Source organism: Paramisgurnus dabryanus, chromosome 17, assembly GCF_030506205.2.
Source record: "Paramisgurnus dabryanus chromosome 17, PD_genome_1.1, whole genome shotgun sequence".
In the NCBI taxonomy this organism is placed as follows: Eukaryota; Metazoa; Chordata; class Actinopteri; order Cypriniformes; family Cobitidae; genus Paramisgurnus; species Paramisgurnus dabryanus.
In genome coordinates, this window is record NC_133353.1 from 36,630,837 (window position 1) to 36,646,293 (window position 15,457).

Here is a 15,457-nt window from a genome sequence, read left to right on the forward strand (position 1 = left end):
GACAAAACTCTTGAGCAACGATCCAGCATAATCAGGAGGACATAGGATTTACATGTGCTACATGCATAAGGTTGCCTTTGTGTTGTTAGAATGTTGAAAGCATTGCATTACGCTGTGGTTCCACAAAAGTCTTTATTATTTCTGTAAATAATGACATGTAGTCAAATCCTGCACAGGAGCTACAGCTTTCATCAGATTCACCTCAAGAATAAATAGCATCTATACTGGTGTCATACTTCTGTCGTAGGTCATGTTGTTTTGCCACATGTCTTCAGTATTCTGTCATATTTCGGTGTCTCACATTGCAGTTCTGTGTCTCTTTTAACATGTGTTGTGATAGGAAACATCCTTGTATTGCCTGGAGTGGCATCAGCAGACGAATTCCTGTGCTGCTGTTTTGTGCCGAAGCCATCGTGTCCAAAGATGTGAACATCTGCTCTGCTGCAGGTACACACAGTACATTTATGTGTTTTTAGAGGGGACATATCATTAAAATCAGATTTTTCCATCCATGTTTAAGTGCTATAATTGGGTCCCCAGTGCTTCTATCAACCTAGAAAATTTGATAAAGATCAACCCAGTAACTTAGTTAACATTCTCTGCAAGCATGTGAAAAAATCGCTCATTAAAATTTGACTCCCCTTGTGATGTCAGAAGGGGATCTTATTATAATAATAACCCCCCCTTAATCTGCACTATCCAATCATGGCACTGACATTTAGTGCAGAGAGAGAAAGGGAGAGAGAGAAAATAATTGACAGCATTGAGTTTCAATTTCAGGCAAACCACCATTAGTGTTTGCATTTCTACAGCTCATTCGCATTTAAAAGGACACATTTTTGCTCACACCTACAAATTGGCAATTTTAACATGTTATCATTTATAATCTGTGTGGTATTTTGAGCTAAAACTTCACATATGTACTCTGGGGACACCAAAGATTTATTTGATATTTTAAAAAGTCTTATGAAATGTCCCCTTTAACACAAAACCACTGTACAGTACCTTGGATCAGGGTTTGGAATTAGCTCGCTTTCAGTTCATGAATATCATCCATTTCACGAATTGAATTTATTGTTACTGAGATGATGTCATGATACCCCAAGCGATTTACTGAAATCAAAATGTATTATAACTACACATACAGGTAAAACTTATATTCAAATGACTGATCTTTGCTTCAGTGGCACTATAATGTTAGTCACAGTATTTTAGTTTCTGGTTTTCTTTCTTTCTCTGTAGAGAAATATAACCTGGCCTTCAAGATTGTGCGTACAGAGAGTCGTCTTGTTCGTAACATATTAGTCAATCATGGATTTCATGAGGTAAACACAACACTTACATACTCTTTTACTAAAATACTACACAACATTAATTGTGGGCTGCAGACTGTTAGTATTTGAGGCAGCATACGCTAGGCAGTGATACAACATAATAAGTATGTTTTGATTTTAAGGTTCACCCAAACAGCAATGAGTTTAACCTGATGTGGACGGGCTCGCACCTAAAGCCTTACCTTATGCACAGTCTACAGGATTTCCAAAAAGTCAACCATTTTCCCAGGTGTGTCTGTTGAACCCCATTCACACAGACCTCTGGTCCCAGAAAATACCCGTAAAATTGCCAGACAAGTGTCTGTGTGAACAAAAACTCGTTCCGTTAATCTTCTGGGATCGTTGCCGGAAAGAGGACCTAGTAAGATACGCGGGTAACCCTCTGTGTGAACAAGAAGCCGCAAGAATGCCCTAAAGGGCGTGTCGAAGTGAGGACGCGCGCGTCATCATCACAACACAAGTTATGGTTCAGCTCCATACAACGAGAGATAACATGCATATAAACATTCACCACGAGAAATGGTGCAAACCAGATTGAAGCAGTTATCAGGAAATGATAAATGAGACGCATAAACAATGACGCACGTGCCGTAGTGAGGACGCGCGTGTCATGGCAACATGAAGTTGGTTCAACTCTTTAAAATGAGGGATTTACAACATTCACGACGGGAAATGTCAGCAAACTGGACTGAAGCAGATATCAGGTAAGTTAGCTCGTCACTTACTGCGTTGAAACGGAGATCATTCAGCAGCATAAAAGAATATCGCGTCACGTGCTCATTTGAGCTATAATAAACGAAAATACCCGCATGTCAAATATCCACTCTGAAGCTGAGATCATTCACCAGCATAGAACTGTGCGTTCACGCGCTCCTTTGTAGTCTTATTATAAACAAAAATGCACGCGAGTTGTTTCTGGAGAGAGAAATAATATATAATATGCAAACTTCAGACGCTGCGTAGAAGAGAGGGCGGGACTTTCAACAGGTCAGGTGTCTTTCCGGGACCATCAGATGTCGTGTAATCTTGGCAGTGTGAACAAACAAAAACTCTTAACCATTCCGGAAAAATCCAGGATGCATTTTACGTGTATTTCCCGGAATGTCTGTGTGAAAAGGGCTTTAGTGTGACTCTGTTTGAAAACCTCCTGAATACTCAACTCTCAGTTTATTTCAATACAGATCAACAGTCTAACTTGATTTTGTCACACACACACACACACACACACACACACACACACACACACACACACACACACACACACACACACACACACAACACAGACTCACTCAGTGGGCTGATAGCGTGTGTTTATTGGCCGTTTGTGCCGAGCATGTTTGGTTTGGACGCCTGTGGTGTCTCTTTAAAACAACGCAGTAAATCAAAGCAGCCATGTTTTGCTGCTGTGCTGTTATTTCAAGGGTTTATTTTCCTCTCGCTATCTCAGATATTAACCTCATCCTTCACAGTTACGGTCAATGCTCCGGTTGCTTTCCAGGTCGTACGAGCTCACGCGGAAAGATCGGCTTTACAAAAACATCCAGAGGATGCAGCAAACCCACGGCTTTCAAAACTTTCACATCGTACCCCAAACCTTTGTGCTTCCTGCCGACTACCAGGAATTCAGCAGTGAGTGGACATCAATCTCCCTCTGACCAATCAGACGCGTGTTTGCCTGTTAATGTACTGTAGCATGAATAAGAAGAATGTGTGTGTTTATAACATTATCTCTGTTCACATGTGAACCTCAGGCTCCTTCAGCAAAGACAAGGGCCCATGGATCATCAAACCAGTGGCGTCCTCCAGGGGCCGAGGCATCTACCTGGTCAACAGTGTAAGTGATCAGAGAAAATAAGAAATCTGTCATTTACTTATCCTTATTTATGTCTTTCTTTTGTGGAATATATAATTAGATTTTTATCCCCTTTTTAACATAAAAATGCCTCATAATAATGGAACACAATAAATTTTTTTATTTTGCAAATATATGCAAAAAACAAAATGTCACAAACAATTTAACAATTTAGTGATCCTGGACCACAAAAGCAGTCATAAATCACACAGGTATATTTTGTAGCAATAGCCAAAAATACATTGTTTGGATCAAAATTATTGATTTTATTTCTAAAAAAATCATTAGGATATTAAGCTAAGATCATGTTCCATAAAGATATTTTGTAAATATACCATACTTACCCTATATACATCAAAATGTATTTATCATTAGTAATATGTGTTGCTAAGGACTTTATTTGTACAACTTTACTTCGATTTTCTCAATATTTAGATTTTTTGCACCCTCAGATTTCCGATTTGCAAATAGTTGTATATCTGACAAATGTTATCTTATCCTAACAAACCAAACATCAATGGAAATCTTAATTATTAATTTTGATTAGTAATTATTATTATTATATGACCCTTATGAATGGTTTTGTGGTCCAGGGTGACATCTAATCATTCGTATTTGGGATTTATGTAATAAATAATTAATAGTTATGTAATAAAACTGACACCTGAATGGTGTACTCATTTAAAAGTATTAATTAAAAAACATAATCAAATGAAATACAGAAGGAAACCAGACATTTTTAAATGATATTAACATTCTTGAATTTGGGAGATGCTTTCATCCAAAAGTGACTTGCATTGCATTAAAAGGTATACATTTTTATCATGTGTGTTCCTTGAGTTGAAACCAACTTTTGTGCTGCTAATGCAATGTTCTTTAGATGTTCAGGGCTCCAGACTAACTTTTTTCACTAGGAGCACAGTGGCCACATTTTATTGTGCACTTTTGGAAAAAAGGTCAAATTTACTGGTTGCACATGTGCGACCTGATGTAAAATTCAGTGGCACACTCTCAAATTTTAGGGGCAAAATGCCACCATTTGGGGGCAGTCTGGAGTCCTTTTGTTTTACCCTAACACACATTTAGAAAGACTTTGATATTTGAAGAGTTTGTTATAAACACTGTTTTGTATGTAATTTGAATCATGGGTATTGTATCTATCGCTATACTTTATTTTGACTTTATAAACTAGCAGTTGTTTGATGAAATGTTGATTTCTTTCTCACTCAGTTGAGTCAGATCCAGCTGGATGAGAATATTTTGATATCACGATACATCAGTAATCCACTGCTGATCGACGGTGAGTTTGCACTATCATCTGTATGTGTTCTGTGTTACATTCAGTATGAGATTGAAGTCTCTTTGATTCTCCTGCAGGTTTTAAGTTTGATGTGCGTCTCTATGTGCTGGTGACTTCATTTGATCCTCTGCTCATTTATCTCTATGAGGAGGGGCTCGCCAGGTAATTCACATCATTTATAACATGTTGAATACATGACAGTGGTTTAAAGGACAGCTGTCTTTTACCGTATTAGCCAGGTCAAATCTGTTTATCATTAAATTCAAAAATGACTCCTACATTAATAATTTAATAATCTTCTTCATCGAGAAATATGTCAGATTATTGAAGTTAAACTTGTAAATGTTGTTTCTGTGGACTTTAATTAATGACTAAATATATACATTTGTACATATAAGCATTTGGTTGATGCTTTAATCAGAATATGGATCTGTTTTAAGGTGTACATGTTTTTAGTATGTGGATTCACTGGGGATCAAACCCACAACCTTTGCCTTGCTAACACTATACTCTCTACCAATTTAGCTACAGAAACAAATAATATTACAAAATAATATACTACTATATTTATTATTTTAGAGGATTGAATGTCTTAACTTTTTCCCTGCCAGCTTTAAAAAAAAAATTGCCAGTCAGCACCAGCACTTTTTATGATTTTCACAAAAGTTTAATCCGTTCCAGAAAACATGAAAGAACAGACCCTCTGCTTAAAAAAAAAACATGTTTGATCCTATCTTCATTTTTTCTCTTTTTATCACCTCTCAAATATGGGTAGGTTTCTTCAAAAATACAAAATTGCTGAGATTTATGCAGTTTTGTAAAGGACTTTTGTTGAAGATCAGATTAAGAGAAAAGATCAAAACACAGAGTTTTTACTGTTTTTGGATCAGTGGATGCTTCAGTGTTTTATAAGTTGGGTAAGAGCGACACCTACTGGATAATAGCAGAAATATGGATTGCCGTAAAAACTCGTCATTGACAGAGAAAGAGTTAAAGTAGAACTAGGAAGGTTTTGATACTTTAAGGGTTTAACTGTTCAGGGTTTAATTCAAGTTTATTTTTCTTAGCAATTAACTGTGACATGCTGTCGCTTACCGTTAAAAATATTTTGTAAAAAGTTCTGTTCCGTATTTCCACTGATGTCATATTCATGTTAAGCTGCTGCTTTCACCTAATAAAATATGAGATTATCAGATGTTTTCTGATTTGAAATCAGATTTCTGTTTAACCCTATGGACTACTATTATATCCACGATTTATATGGATGATTTTGCTTGTTTTTACAGACTGAAGAACAGATTGAATTTAAGGTTTGTGGTGAAAATATTAAACAGATGATATTCAGAGAAGCAAAATATTAAAGTGAAGAGATGGTTACGTGATGTTAACACTAGATGGCAGCAGATGTGTTTCCAGTACAGTTGGACAAACTCATTTAAGGCTCAAACAAAGATTTCCATTGTCTCATTGCTGGAAGAACATTCACAAACCTTTTTCCTGAAGATATTTTTAAGAATCCATTGAGCACCAAGAATGAATTGAGCATATCCTGAGTCTCATGTAATTGTCTATCTATAGAGAAGTTTTTAAAGAATGGGAAAGATTTCTCACTGCTCAGCAGCTATGGAAATATCACATTCGTCTCGCATTTGCTCCCGTCCGTCCGTCTGTTCCTGGCCTGTGAAACACATTCTCTTTACATATAAACACGCTAGTCTGTTTCTGACATGAAGCGAAGAGCGTTTTCTCAGACGTGCGAGTGAGAAGCTCTGGTTTTTGGATGATAGGACTGTGGGAAGTGGATGTGCAGTGCATTGTGGGTCGCTGTGGTCTGGTGTGTGTAAAACGCTTGGCCTACCTCTATTAGGCTTGGCGCTCTCGTTGCCTTTACCGACTGACACTCGGGTTTGTTTTCAGCACACTCACTTATGAACTGCTGGCGGTACATTCTGGAACTTTTCCCAACCCAACTTTTATCTCTGAGATCCTAGAAGCTTTGAAGACATTCAGGTGCTCTCTGCATGCCAGGAAATTCTTCTTCCACATGTGGCGTTCTCACCTTGAAAAGCCTTGGGAATGCCCATGATGTGCATTAGGACAGTTTTAGGATCATAACCTTACCAAGTTATTTCTGATACTGTTTGCGATGGTGGTTTATAGCAGTATTATCAATAAACTATTAAGCATAATGAGTTGGCACTAAAGTAAAGAAATACTTTTAACTCTTTCCCCGCCAGCATTTTTTTTTGGTCACTCTTTTTCTTACGGTATCACTGTTACAGTGTAATTATAAATTTAAGTACTAAGTAATAATTATTAACAACATGTACTTACTATAGGGTTGGGGTTAGGATAAAGGTTTGGTTTAGGGTAAGTTGCATGTAACTATGCATAATAAACTGTTATTACTATAATAATTACATGTAGCATGTGTAACAAAGACACCGTAAAATAAAGTGTTACCTCTTTTTTTAAAGTTGCCAGCCAGCGCCAGCATTTTCTATGATTTTCACAAAAGTTTTGCCTTCCAGAAAATGTTCTTCTTTAAATATATAAACATATAAAATATTAAGTGAAAGAACAGACCCTCTGCTTTCATAAAAATAGTTTTTTCCTTCATTTGTTTTCTTTTATGATCACTTCTCAAATATGAGTAGGTTTCTTTAAAAAAAAACACACCGAATTTTGAGCAAAGAGCTGAGATAATTTCATTTTTGTAAAGGACTTTTGATTTAGATCAGATTCAGAGTGATCCTCAAAACTGACACGGACATACAGCTGTTTGCCCTAGGGAAATACTTCCTGGTTTATAAATTGGAGAAGAGCCTGGTGGATAATAGCGGTATTACGGAAAGCCGGAAAAACTCGTCATTGGCAGGGAAGCGTTTTCTCTTAAAGGTGCAGTGAGTAATTTTTAGAAGGATCTCTTGACAGAAATGCAAAATAATATACAAAACTATATGATCAGGGGTGTATAAAGACCTTTCATAATGAACCGTTATGTGTTTATTACCTTAGAACGAGACCTTTTTATCTACATACAGCGAGGGTCCCCTTACATGGAAGTCGCCATTTTGTGCCACCATTTTTCTACAGAAGCCTTAACGGACAATTTTTTTTACTAAGTTGTCTCCGACGATGACATGTTTTCTGGTGGCAGCTACCGTAGCTTCTCTATGCGTTTCAAAAGCGAGGGGTGAGCAGTGGACTGAGCCGTTTGTTGCAATTCGCAACCTTACCACTAGATGCCGCTAAAATGTACACACTGCACCTTTAATTGACAAGTTAACTGGTCAATGGCTGGGAAAAGTAAAGCAAGCTTCAATCACATAAAAATATAAAACAGCTTGTATTTTAAACTTATATATTCAGAAACAACATTTTGTCAATTAAAGTAATCTGTAGTGTGCTCTACCATCTGTGTATCATAGTGTGTGTCATACATCACGATGAATAGGATCATGTATATTCAAAACGCTGGACTGGCATGTTTAAATTGGACTTTTCTACAAACTCTGTTTACCTGCCACATTAGTATCAGATATATTAGATGAAAATACATGTAGCAGGAATTTCATGTTTTCACAAGACTGCTTGCTTTGGTACTGTACATATTTATTATTTTCAACAGGTCAGTTGTACTCTAAATGTCTGTTGTATAAATGTTTGTATCTTTGGCTGGTGTGTGTTGTAGGTTTGCCACAGTGAAGTATGACCGTGCCACAGCAAACATCAAAAACCAATTCATGCATCTGACCAACTACAGCGTCAACAAAAAGAGCAGCGACTATGTCAGGTGAGCACGCTCGGATTGGGTCTGCTGAGCACACACGGGTCAGTTCAGGTGAGCCCTTGGTTCACTTACGGCCGGGTTAGGTGAGCATTCTCTGGTTAGGTGAGCACTGGCAGGTCAGCTGGCAGGAGCTGCTGTGTAATTGTTTACTGTGAAGCCTGTACCGGTGCAGGCCAGGCAAAAGTTTGTATACCGACCATGAGGGGGCACTCAATGACAAATGAGACAACCTTCAATCTTATGAATGCAATTCTTTAGTACTAAAATGTGTGGTGCAGCACAGTGACTGTATTCACAGTATAATGTAGCATGACATCACATCAATTTTTTAAATGATACGTTATAAGACAAAAATGTAAGGACAACAAAATATAACCCATATATCCATCACAGCTGTGTTCATCATCATTAGTTTGGCCAGTAATGTGACGAAGCAAATAAGACCATCTAATCAGCTAACACCTTTATATTGTTGATCCTAATAAATGCCTGATGATTTTGGCTGATCATTAGCATGTGTTAGGTCTGGAGGCTTTATACGGTAAACCTTTGCCATTGTTAATGTTACAGTAATTGGAACAGATCGGAGCTGTGGTGAAATAATCACCCGCCATTGTTCCTCTCTCCCAAAGGCTCTGGAATGTGATGTCAGATACGAACTAATCCCCGTGTTTGTTAAGCATGTCAACATTGTTGCATTCTGCTCATTTGTTAGTGTTGTTTTGGCAGCGCTGACAGTCATGGCTTCTCTTCCTTTCAGCTGTGATGACCCTGAAGTAGAGGATTATGGGAACAAATGGAGCATGAGTGCCATGCTGAGATATTTGAGGCAAGAAGGCAAAGACACCACATGTGAGTAAAGCTTTGCTTACATAATTATGTACTTTCATTTTGACACTCATAACTGCTCATTTACAGATAGTCTGAACCTCAAAGAAAACTCAGTAATGTTTTGATTTACATTTTCGTCCTGAAAATTGATCCGTAGATATTTACTTGTACTGATGTTGTTCCAAACCCAGACACATTTCACAAAAGGAAAAGTCATTTTCATTGGTTAATCGTGTGATGTTTAGTCCTTTAACACAACATCCCTAAACATCTTTGGTTTGCCAATTTAAACACTGGTTTAGTCCTTTTTTGTGATTGGATATTGTACATTTTCATAATAAAGTACTGTGTCAAATTTACATTTATGCATTTTAGCAGATGCATTTATTCAAAACTACTTACATTTTTTATCAGTATAGTCCTGTTCACACAGAGATTACGGAAAATAAACAGAAAATGCGCCTGGGATTTGTCTGGGACGGTTTGATTTTTGGTTCATTCACACTGCCAATGATTTTCCAAATGACAGTATCATAAAGTAGTTTACATGCCTCATACAGTACATGTGTGAAGAACCGGCCCAGAATAAATCTGTATTTACTGAAAATCTCCTTCAAGAACTTTTGTAAACAGTTTCTATCACAGTATTCACTTAATCTGTTTAAGTGTTTGTGCATTGCTGTCATTGCAATAAATTAAGATTTGATTTGTTAATAGGAATGTTTGTGTTGTGTTTGTCAGTGCTTATGGGTCAGATTGAGGATTTGATTATAAAAGCCGTCTTAAGTGCTGAGATTCACATCGCCACGGCCTGCAAGATGTTCGTCCCTCATCGGTGCAATTGCTTCGGTAAGAGTTCATAATATAAATCTACACTCACCTAAAGGATTATTAGGAATACCTGTTCAATTTCTCAATAATGCAATTGTGTAATGGTGTGGGGGATGTTTTCTTGGCACACTTTAGGCCCCTTAGTGCCAATTGGGCATCGTTTACCTGAGCATTGTTTCTGACCATGTCCATCCCTTTATGACCACCATGTACTCATCCTCTGATGTCTACTTCCAGCAGGATAATGCACCATGTCACAAAGCTCGAATCATTTCAAATTGGGTTCTTGAACATGACAATGAGTTCACTGTACTAAAATGGCCCCCACAGTCACCAGATCTCAACCCAATAGAGCATCTTTGGGATGTGGTGGAATGGGAGCTTTGTGTCCTGGATGTGCATCCCACAAATCTCCATCAACAGCAAGATGCTATCCTATCAATATGGGCCAACATTTCTAAAGAATGCTTTCATCACCTTGTTGAATCAATGCCATGTAGAATTAAGGCAGTTCTGAAGGCAAACACAGTATTAGTATGGTGTTCCTAATAATCCTTTAGGTGAGTGTATATAGAAATGTTGTGTTTTGATATGATCATATAGTCCAGTCAGTAACACAGCTTAAGGACGGTGGACTTTTCTAAAAATGACTAATTATTATTATTATTATTAGCAGTATATTTGTGTGTATAATCATAAACGCCTGCAGGTAGAGTCTGCTATCAGTTAAAAACAAATTTTCACTTACACACAACATGGGAAAACTTACTTTGGACGTGGTAGTCACTTGCATTACATTTGGAAACAATCTAAATGCTTAAACACACTTTGACTTCTGAAAGGGGTATAAGATGTATTTAGACTGATTAAAATTAAAATTCAATATAGTTTTGCAAGCGTACCAAACCACAGAAGACTGTGCTGTTAAAAATAATTTTCTTTCAAGCTTTACTCATGTTTCTCATCTTTCATGAATAGCGGCACCCTGTTGAGCTGCAATATGACCTCATACATGTTTATTGTTAAAATGTTTATCAAATAAACCAAAATAATTACTTTTAAAAAGAAATTCTCTTTCCAGATGTTGACTATAAATGAACTGAATTTGAGGGCAGTGTAAACGCAGTAAGCTTGACTATACTGTGAACATTTATTTAAGATATATATAAGTAATGATCGAATCATTAGGCACTATTAAAAATACAAACATTTAATTCCTTTGTTAAAAACATGATCGTTCAGTGATATAGTTCACATTTTCTGGGAAACTGCCCATGTGTAATCATTTTTTGTTATTCTAAACAGACCTTTAAAACACCCAGGCAGACATCAAAACATTATAATACAATAGAAAAATAAATAAATTTTTTAGAAACATGGTATAAAGAAATAATATACTTTTCAGCCAATTGGTCATCATTTAAATGCCACGGCCTACCTGAGCATTGTTTCTGACCATGTCCATCACTTTATGACCACCATGCATTTATACTTATCAGCCTAATCGAACAAATGGTAATACTTATAAATCAAAACTGATTATGGTCACAGTGTATATTCATGAATCATGGGACAGTCGTGGCCTAATGAGCTCTTTTCACACAGACATTATGGAAAATACACGGGAAATGCATCTGGGATTTGTCCGGGATCGTTTGTTTTTTGGTTAATTCACACTACATCTGAAGTTTGCTTATTATCCATTAATTCTCTCTCCAGAAACCACTCGTGTGCATTTTTGTTTATGATAAGACTATAAAGGAGCGCGTGACGTGCCGTTCCAGTACGCTGGTGAATAATCTCAGCTTCAGAGTTTATATTTGACAAGCTCCTTCGGTCCAGTTTGCAGACATTTCTCATCGTGTTTGTTGATGTGCATTTAAAACCCCCATTTCAAAGAGCTGAACGATTTGTCTTGTTGAGATGACACACATGCATTTTTGTTTATTATAAACTCATATGAGCGTGTGATGCGCTATTCTTATATGCTGCTGAATGATCTCCGCCTTGCAAACATTTCTCATTGTGAATGTTAATCTGCATGCAAACCCCTCATTTTAAAGAGCTGAACCATCATAACTTCATGTTGCCATAAAAAACACGCGCCATTGTTTCTGCGTTTTGTTCACACTGAGGGCTTTCCGGGTATCTTACGGCAAGGTTAGGTCCTCTTTCCAGGAGCGTTCCAAGGACATTTATGGGATGTGTTTGCATTCACACAGGAACTTGTCTGCCAATTTTATAGGTATTTTCTGGGACCAAAGTGCTGTGTGAATGAGGTAATGGTTAGAGTCGGGCTTGTAACCTGAACGTTGCTGGTTTGATTCTCACTTGTGACTGATGTGGTTTTGAGCAAGATTTCTAGATCAGCATTATGTTTTACTCATAGACTGTCAAAAATATGGACGTAGTGTCCGTGACGTCACCCATTGGTTTGTGAAGATCGCTTTTGAAGCTTAAAGTAGGCATTGCCTGTCGTCGCCATTTGGCCGCGCATCACCGCAAATCACTCTCGGAAAACCGAAAATGGGTAAAGAGGCGGGACATGGGTGAAGCTGAGGTGGCTGGTTGATGAAATCACGCCCACCTAGCTCGATTCTAGCGACAGCAGTGTCTACACCATTAATTATGCAGAAGTTTAAGGCTTAATATAATTTAAACGGATGAGTTACAAAAAATTCACCCCCCTTCCAGATGTCATGAAGGGCAAAATTAGCTTTATAGACCAAAAACACTTTTTTGTACCAGGCTGTAAACACATTATTTTCTACTGTAAAGTTGGGCATTTTTAAAATGCGAGTCTATGGGAATTGACTCCTGTTTGGAGCCTCTAGTGGCCAGTCGATGAATTGCAGTTTAAGTCACTTATGTATTGGCTTCATCAGAGAGATCGGAAGGTTGCCCCTCGGTTTTAATGTGGTGACTGTAAATATAGATATGCTGTGCAGGTTATAAAGAAGTCTGATAGATTTCATCTAGAAGTCATCTAGAAGTGTGATAGATTTGAATGCCTAGTATTGACTGCCAAAGAAACACTGCAGAAATATTTATTGTTTATAGCCCAAATGTTTCTCATTCTAAGCTCTTATGGGGTGTTAACTACCTTCATGATCTCAAGCACATTTTACCCAAAAGTATTTACTGACTCTGAGAGATTCAATCAATGTTTTGATTTAAGAGCTTTAGGGCCAGATTTACTAAACGGGGTAAATTAGCGTGAAGGCGCAATTCCAAAAGCGCCAATGGGAGTGGTAATATCTGTGGGTTATTTACAAAAAAGGCGCAAATTAAATAAAACAGATGCAGCAGCTGATTTCCATAATGACCAACACAATCTACTAAGAGCAGCGTAAATTAATGCAAAGTCACAAATAAGCAGAACTGATCTACAGGTGGGTGATTTACTAACGCATGCGTTTGAGTTCAGCACCACGGACATCAGAGCTAAAAATTCGGGATGTGAAATCCCAGTAAACAAAGCCAAAGTACACTGAAAACAACCAGAGGACAAATTATTAAGGTCTACAAGAAGTTTTGAAACACCTGGTATTGTGTGACGACTTCTGTGACTCAAATAAAAAATAACATAACAATATTTTTAATAATATGTTCTTCTGGAATTACAAATAAACTTTTACGTGTGGAAAAATCCTCTGCCTTGTTCTGTCTCTGCCAAGCCTCCTCTTATCGATTACAATTGCATCCATTAAAAGCACAAAATGATTTAAGACATGCTTTTTAGGGATAAATTATTGCGCAAATAATAGTAATATCACACATGCAAACATTCGTAAATCACATTGCGTAAATCATTTAAATCATCTCCTCCCATAAATTTTGCGTCTGAAAGGGAAACTCCTACAAATGCATACGCAAAATTAACCAGACCACACTTTTTCCGCGCTAATATCCACTGCAGGTCTTTAGTAAATCCATACAGTATACTTATTTAACACCAAAATGATGGTTTGCACTGGCACAAGCTGTTTGTAAATCTGGCACATTAACTCATCATTCAAGTTCAAGTCTTTATTTTGCCAGAGCGGCCCACATCACCTGGAATTCATTTTGGTGAATTGGCTCACACAAGACCATACAACATAACATATACAATAAAAACATCAAATCTAAAAAGAAAATAGATACTTGGATTTCTACCAATAAATAGTGATAAAACAAATCAGACAAAGTACTAGTCAATTTAAATAGCTTTTCATCATTCAGTTTGATAAAAACATACAGTTTATGGTAATTTAGTTCTCCTGATGTGCCAGATCGCTTTATTAAAGACAATCACAAACTAATCGTTTGCAGAATAAAAGTTTTTGTTTACATCATTTATGTGTGTATACTGTGTATAATAATTATGTAAAAATAAATACACACAAACACATGTAAATATTTAAATATATATATCAACATGTGTATATAAATTTTTATATTTATATGTTATTTATATTGTATATAAATACTTAATGTTAAAATATATATTTATTTAAAATTATACATGTGTGTGTGTGTGTGTGTGTGTGTGTGTGTGTGTGTGTGTGTGTGTGTGTGTGTGTGTGTGTGTGTGTGTGTGTGTATTTATTTTTACATACACATATATAGTGTAAACAAAAACTTTTATTCTGCAAACGATTAGTCGATTAATTATTATGCAGCCCTAAAATAAAATGCATCACAGAATAATGCATGAGCTTTGTTCCTAACCCTAATGTGACCTCTATGTAGGTGGTATTTTAAAGTATAGTATAGTACACTCTCAAAACAACAAGGTAAGATGCCTGCTTTTACCTGAGACGGAAATGGTTTATATGCTGGCATTCTTACTTTTCTCAATACTTTCATTTTCTTCATCTCAGTGTCTGGCGGTGTAACATTTATGTAGACATAATATTTCCTCTCTAGGTGTCACTTGTTGAGGCTGTAATATCACGGCTTCATTATCTGAGCATTACCAGCATGAAAGTGATATCTTTACCCTGTACCCAGTTTATGCCCTCATCTCATCCTGAATGATGGGTCACCTGGAGTGGAGGCAGGTTCACTTCACCGCATCACATGACTGAAAATGAGCCGCCCATGCAGGTGCATGAGTGGAATGTGATGGATACAGTGTGATTATGAATAAAGAGCCCACAGATTGAACACACAGGTTTAATAACATCAAATGGCTCATATCACAGACAGAAGCATCATTTATACAATACAACCTGCATAACAATGTGTAATGTGGTTATAATGGGGCGACACAATTATATCAGGTGCTCGGAATATGTCAGATGTGAATAAAAAAAAAATAAAGTGTTTAGTGAATGCAATTTCTTCAGGTTAATCAAAGTGTTGTCAAGTAAGCAGTTATAAAGAAATATTCACATTATATCATATGAGTGAACATTCAGATGCAGTGCTGGTCTGGGTGGTCTGACTGTGAGTATGTATAACTAGCAACAATGTCGACCAGAAAGAGGTTTTGCTTTGCATTTGCATTTGCTTTTGCAGAGATGTTTTAC

At 37.0% G+C, this 15,457-nt stretch overlaps 1 protein-coding gene across 1 annotated transcript in view; it reads left to right on the forward strand.

Annotated features, from left to right (window-relative positions):
* The window catches only part of ttll5 (tubulin tyrosine ligase-like family, member 5), a 92,542-nt gene that overhangs the window by 1,049 nt on the left and 76,036 nt on the right, over window positions 1-15,457 (forward strand). The window contains exons 3-12 of the mRNA XM_073812422.1: window positions 341-447; window positions 1,243-1,325; window positions 1,457-1,563; window positions 2,833-2,963; window positions 3,086-3,168; window positions 4,417-4,486; window positions 4,564-4,648; window positions 8,181-8,282; window positions 9,040-9,131; window positions 9,852-9,959. Of these exons, the coding sequence (XP_073668523.1) occupies window positions 341-447; window positions 1,243-1,325; window positions 1,457-1,563; window positions 2,833-2,963; window positions 3,086-3,168; window positions 4,417-4,486; window positions 4,564-4,648; window positions 8,181-8,282; window positions 9,040-9,131; window positions 9,852-9,959 (968 nt within the window). The remainder of the gene's footprint in view (window positions 1-340; window positions 448-1,242; window positions 1,326-1,456; window positions 1,564-2,832; window positions 2,964-3,085; window positions 3,169-4,416; window positions 4,487-4,563; window positions 4,649-8,180; window positions 8,283-9,039; window positions 9,132-9,851; window positions 9,960-15,457) is intronic.